Below are 6,407 nucleotides of genomic sequence, written 5' to 3'. Positions count from 1 at the left end.
GCTCGCCACGCTTCGGGCTCGGTGGCTTGCTGTGCTCGCCCACTATATAAAATCAACTCCACACTGACATGGATAGTGGGGGTATGAAAAGGTCGGAGGATGCGTGCTGCCGCCCCTCGCAGGCTCACCACGCTTCGGGTTGGCATTGATAGTGGGGTGGCGTTAACAATGGGGGGCATTTAACATAGTAATCACCCATCAGGGTGGCTGTACAATTAAAAATCGACTATCATCGCATCGCATGCCATTATAATGGCATGCAATGCGATATTAAAATTGTAGCCAGCCCTTAAAACCCTGAAATCGGGTCCTATTGCATCTCATCGTATGCCTTAATTAGTGGTATGCGATGGTCGCCGTTATAATACACAAGTACAGGTTGAGTATCCCTTATCCGAGATGCTCGGGACCACAAGCATTCCGGATAAGGGAAAATTCCGGTTTTTGGAATATTTTTTTTTTGCCATACTTACCTGCCCCTGGTGGGTCCTCCGGCATCCACGGCAGGCCACCAGCACCGTCTCCAGCGGTCCCAGGAGTGCTTTGCGCAAGTTCCCAGGCGCGCCGGTGACGTCACCGGCGCGCGCGCGCGCACTCGCGCAAAGCACTGCTGGAGACGCCGGAGAGGATGCTGAAGGCCTGCCGTGGACGCCGGAGGACTTGGTAAGTATTAAAAGAGGTATGGGGGGGGAATAAAAAATTTGAATTATTCCAAAAAACCTCAGTTTTTGGAATAATTCGGATACGGGATGCCCGGATACGGGATACCCGACCTGTACCAAAATTTCCAATTTTCAGACCCACCCAGTCTTCAGCTATTTAAGCCTCCAATTACAGAGGTTGTTTATTTATTACCAGTTATTTATATATCGTACACATATTCTGCAGCAATGTACAGAGAATATTCTTGAACATTCACATCTGTTCCTGGCCTAGTGAAGCTTACAAACTATATTCCCTACCACATATACATGCACACACACAAACATTCTAGGGTTCATTTTGTTGGCAGCCAATTAAACTACCAGTATATTTTTGGTTTGTAGGAGGAAACCCACACAATCATGGAGAGAATATACAAACTCCACGCTGTTAGGGTCGTGGCGGGAATCGAACCCATCACCTCAGTGCTGTGAGGTAATAATGCTAACCATTACACCATCCGTGCTGCCTCAGATCGTTCTGTTCAATACAACACATGTCTGTTTTTTTTGTGTTTTTTTTTTTTTTTTTTTTATATGGATTATAACCAGTCATTTACAGAAACTGCTGAAGATGGCTGGAAAAGTGTTGCATAAAAAAAATGTAAACTTTTGTAAATGTCACATTAACAGGAACATAATAAAAAAGACAAACTGCTGAGGTGATGTAAATAAATTTATATATATATATATAAAAAAAAGTTTCACAAATTAATAAATAATATAAATAACTAATTTAGCAGCTACAGTGCTGATCTTGGAAGATTTGAATTGAAACACAATATCTGTAAGTACAGTAACCATTAAGATCTATTTAAATATCTTCAATTATTATCTTCATATTAACAGCAAATTTCTATCAATCCTAGTTTTTGTTATTGAAATCTTTTTTTTTTATTAATAACATTTAGGGGTTTATGTGCTAAGCATTGGAGAGAGATGGTACCAGCTACCTGGTTCCTAACTGTCATTTTTCAAAACCAGCCCATAACATGACATTTAGGAGCTTATCGTCTAGAACTTTATTTCCACCCACTTTATCTATCTCCAAGGCTTATAGAGGGTACACACAGTGAGAAATGCACTATTTTTCTATCCGATTTTGCTTATAGAAGCAAATTTGAATAGTTTTTGTACATTAGATCTCAATGCACGCTCCCGTGTAGTGTAAATCGAATAGAAAAATATCCTGGTCAGTAGATCTGTACTATACAGTCAAATTGAATGCATTTTGCATACTATTCAATTCCAATCAAACTGCAAGCAAAATCGCACCATGTGTACCTACTATAAGTGCATAGACCCCTTAACTTCTATTTGTTAATAACTTTTTTTATGAAGATGTTAGGCTAATAAAAAAAAAAAATGCATTCGTTTTTATTTATTCGTTCGTAATTATTGTTAATGCAATTGTAATTGAATTGGTTAACAAAGATAGTTTATGAATTTACAACTCTTCTACATAAACCGGAAAGAATCCACTGTTTGGGCAGAAAAAATATCTACATTCATAAGGGGCAGATGTAATGATGCCGGAGGGGCGGGTTCCCGGACGAACACTGGAGTTTTTTTTTAAAGTGGCAATTATGCACAATGCATGGTTTTGCCTTGTAAATGTTTGTTCTTTAAAAAAAGTAGTCAAGAGTTTGGCCAGAAACCTTCACCTACGGCCAACTTGGGCATCATTTCATATTCCAACCATCTGTAATATAAATGATCAATAATCCGACTGCATTCATTTATCTTTGACATCATGTTTGCCAAGTTCATCCAGGGGGAAATATGACCATTTAATATGGGAGTTATATTCACGGGATACAGAAGGTCAAAAAATTATTTCAATTGTTATAGGATAGACATCCGGTCATATTAAGGCATATAATGACCATGAGCAGGTGAAATTGTTGGAATAATGCACCTGCTACATATTTCATGGTTGGGAATGCATTATTTCTAATAATAAAGAAATTTTGAAAACTTTAGTATATCGATGACTATAAATTAATAATGCTGTTGAAAGAAGTATGAAGTAGACCAAGGAAACAAATCTGGCAGCCTCGTACACAGATGGGTCTTCCAACCTTCAGCTGGTGTAAGTTGAAGATGAGAGGAATGCAGCAGAGATGATGCAAGTGGCAATCGGACGTGGTGTTGGAACAACAGAGATGTCTAGAGACTTTGCCATGAGTAATGAAGAGGCAATGTCCAAAAATGGTCACCATTGATATAGAGTGTTCATGATGATGACTAGTGACATCAGAGAAGACGACAAATGATTTCACAGTCATTTCTAAGAGCATTTCCTCTACCATGTCAGAACAGTAATATACAAGTACATTGGAAGCATCAGTGTGATATTTTCTCTTGACTTATTCTAATAACGTTATTATAACATGATCATCTCTGCCCTGCCACAGCATTTCTCCTGTGAAGTCCAGCATTCCATGTTTTCTGGCCCTCAGCAGGATTCCGACAACCTTATCTGAGATCCGCACATACCTATCGAAGAGTTCTCCGAAGGTGACGCGGACCTTTCCGTCTTTCCCTGGGTTAGACATGGTGCCAATGATGAAGCATAAGTCTTTCATCTCCCGGTGTATGTGTGCCTCTGCTCTCATGGCTCTCTCGGCAGTCTTCGTCCCTTCCTTCGGGTGCCCATACCCCTTGTCGCCCTTCTGCAGTCGCTTAGACATTGCAAACTCATGGTCGAATTCATTGCTGAAGGGATTTAGCTTCTGGTTCAGCACGTGCTCGCCTGACCAGTTTTCCCACTTTCCTTTGATGCTGTTTACTTGGCTGTATTTTTTGTAAGCTTTTCTAAGGATGCTGAGTTCCCCGGCCACCTTGTTGCTCCTGTAAACGCAATTAAAACAAGAACGTTATTTAGTGACCTGTTTTGGTAAGTCTTGTATTAGAGCGGGCCAAATACAGTATGAGAACGTCAGTTGTTTCTTGGATTTGGGTTTAATGCCAATTGTCCAATCTGTGCTCTTAAAAATAAAACTAGCAAGTATATTCTGTTAGACCATGTTTTTGAAGCCTGGAGAAGAGACTTTTATCAATGTACAGAGGTTACAAGGAAACGGCAGTCATATTCCCAAAAATAGGTAAATTAACTGGCATTTCTTTTAAAATCAGACATATATAAAGAGTGCATTGCTGTATTCTAATTGGTCTATATGTGCATTGCCTTTTTCCAGCGAGCGGGTGTCATGAAATAAAAAAATTGGTTTGCGTTAAACAAGGAAAACAATGATACCTGTGACGGGTACAGATCTTGCCTCGCGAATGGTGGCACGCCGACCCACCATTCGCAAGGCGCATACGTTCGCACTAGTTGCAAATGGATGTTTTACATAAACATCCATTCGCATGCCACTGTGACCCTCCCACATCTTTTGATGGTCGGCTCTGAGCAACCCTACATACTGTAGCGTGTACGCTCGAGGGGAAGTGGGCGGGCAGCTGCTCCATTAGCATGCGAACGCCCGGTGTTCTTGTCGGAATGCCCAGGAAGTGCTGGGCGTTCCCATATGCCCCCCCATCCTGCCCTACATTCGCAAGCATGGGACGCACGCACCAAGCACATGCGCAGTAATGCTAAAACATTGGCCCAGTGCGAACTCACGTGGGCCTGCAAACAGATCAGAATAAGTTCCCCAAGCTCATTAACTGATTCATATGAGGAAGTCCTTGTTAACGACGGCCATAATGTAGCTGCGGCATGATCATCGCTCCTCCCCCCCCCCCCTACCCCCGGCACCCACAGGATCCCCACCGCCGCCAATATCGGCTTCGTCAGGGACTAGTTTAGTGTGTATGTGGTTTTACTACAGACCAAAATCTAATTCCAGATCAACTGCATGTAGTCCTGTAAAAACATACATTGAGAATTCCCCCAAAAAACTTGTCATTACGTTTATACCGTGAGAACATACTGGTAAAATCTATAGCCAACAATGAAGGACAGTGGAAACTGAATATACTTTCAAAACCCAATTTCTTTCCTAGCCTTCATTGATAATCAGATAATTTCCAGACTTCTATTTATTTAATAGCAGGTGCTTAACATTGATACTCTGCCACAAGGGAACTTTTGTATAAGGTTCTCAAAGTTAAAACTTCATATAGTGATATGTACAGTGCAAATAAAAAGTTAAAGCAAGTGTGGCCAAACCAGTTCTTGATATCTATTAACAGTTCACATTTTCCAGACCACCTAGCTGGTGCACAGGTGCAGTCATTACTAACTCACATTTTTAAACGTTCTGTAATCATTCATAACAGATGCAATGTACACATCCACGAGGGTCCTGGAAAACGTGCACTGTTGGTAGAGCTCGAGGACCCGTTTGACCACCCCTGGGTTAAAGACTATACAAAATATAAAAGCTAGCAGATAGCTGGCACTCATCACTTACTGTGAAGACCGTTTAATCCTTGCTGTGTCCTCATTAGTCTGCTCTGTGAAGTCAGTCTTCTTGTCCAGTTCTGGTTTGACTTCTTCGCTATCTCCATATCCACTGTCCTCCGTTTCCAGGCTCTCACTCCGGCACTCTGAGAGTTTTGGAACATTTCTCAAACCCTCTCCTGGCTCTTCAACATCTTCTTCCATCTGTTTCCATCCTTTAGTGAGTTGTGAGACCAGATTTGAGCATTTCCTTCTCCTAGTGGGAGAAGCGTGGCCATGCAACAGTTTTTCAACCAATAACTCCTCATATTTGCTCTGTGTTTGTGTGCTAGGGTCTTTCTCGTATTTTTCGGTCAATGAGCCAATGTCCATTCCTCTTTCCTGGGCTTTACTTGCAAAACTTTTCACCACTGACTTGGTTTTTATTTGAGTTTCTGTAGCCTCCTCTGGGGAACATGTAACCTCTTTTCTTTGTACTAATATAGTTTGAGGTTTGGTCGTGGCCTCCATGGATGATTGGAGGTTCTCTTTATCTTCTCCATCTGTGTTTGGAACCCAACCTGAAGGCTCTTGTGCTTGCTTGGTTGTATTATCCGCTGCCCACTGTTGCCAACCTCTAGTTAAACTGGAAACTAAACTTACTGTTTTAATCTTCCTAATGGCTCTTTGAGCCGGTTTCATAGCTTTCGTTTCAACGGGAGACATGATATTGCTCTGAAATCTTCCTTCTTCACCAGCCACGGAAGCAAATCATGAATGTGCACTCCTGGTCTTTTCTAACAGCTGAGTGAAGAGCTGGCGAGTTTTTAAATAGGACCAGATGCTTTTTGGTGTCGGAAAATATGCCAACAATTTGTGACCGAGTTCTGTATGCTGTGACACTGTTACTTTTTACAGACCGATGGATTTTGTTTCATCACAGGAGCAGATGGAAATTACAGATGGTAAACAACGCATGCAACAGACACACTGGCCATTGGCTGTTGAGTAATGTGTAGCACTGTCCTTAAGTGTTGCGTTACTAATTTTGACTTTGAAAGTAAAATTCTGTTTAGATAAAATATATATTGACTAACGTTGCTCTGAAAATTATTTAGAAAGATAACCTTAAAATCACTGACAGTTGATGTAAATAACAATGATTATTAGGTAGCAAGTGAACAATCTGTAATTGAAGTTGTAGGGATCTAAAAAGGACTTTGAATGAGATCAACCTCAAGCTCCCGTGATGTCGGAGGGGAAACTGGCAGCCATTTGAACCAGGTTGGGGTCAGAATTAGTGGTTCCCATGTTAT

The 6,407-nt window shown here is 41.3% G+C and overlaps 1 protein-coding gene across 1 annotated transcript; it reads right to left on the bottom strand.

Annotated features, from left to right (window-relative positions):
• Positions 1 to 2,504: 2,504 nt before the first annotated feature.
• On the bottom strand, positions 2,505 to 6,144 carry ABRA (actin binding Rho activating protein). The gene is made up of 2 exons (XM_083186198.1): positions 5,123 to 6,144; positions 2,505 to 3,554 (listed from the first exon to the last, which is right to left on the bottom strand). The coding sequence occupies exons 1-2, from the start codon at positions 5,815 to 5,817 to the stop codon at positions 3,071 to 3,073; spliced, it is 1,179 nt and encodes a 392-aa protein (XP_083042324.1). The 5' UTR covers positions 5,818 to 6,144; the 3' UTR covers positions 2,505 to 3,070.
• Positions 6,145 to 6,407: the final 263 nt, after the last annotated feature.

Source organism: Crinia signifera, chromosome 5 (genome assembly GCF_055691185.1).
Source record: "Crinia signifera chromosome 5, ASM5569118v1, whole genome shotgun sequence".
NCBI classification, from domain to species: domain Eukaryota; kingdom Metazoa; phylum Chordata; class Amphibia; order Anura; family Myobatrachidae; genus Crinia; species Crinia signifera.
This window is presented reverse-complemented; position numbering and strand designations above follow the sequence as displayed.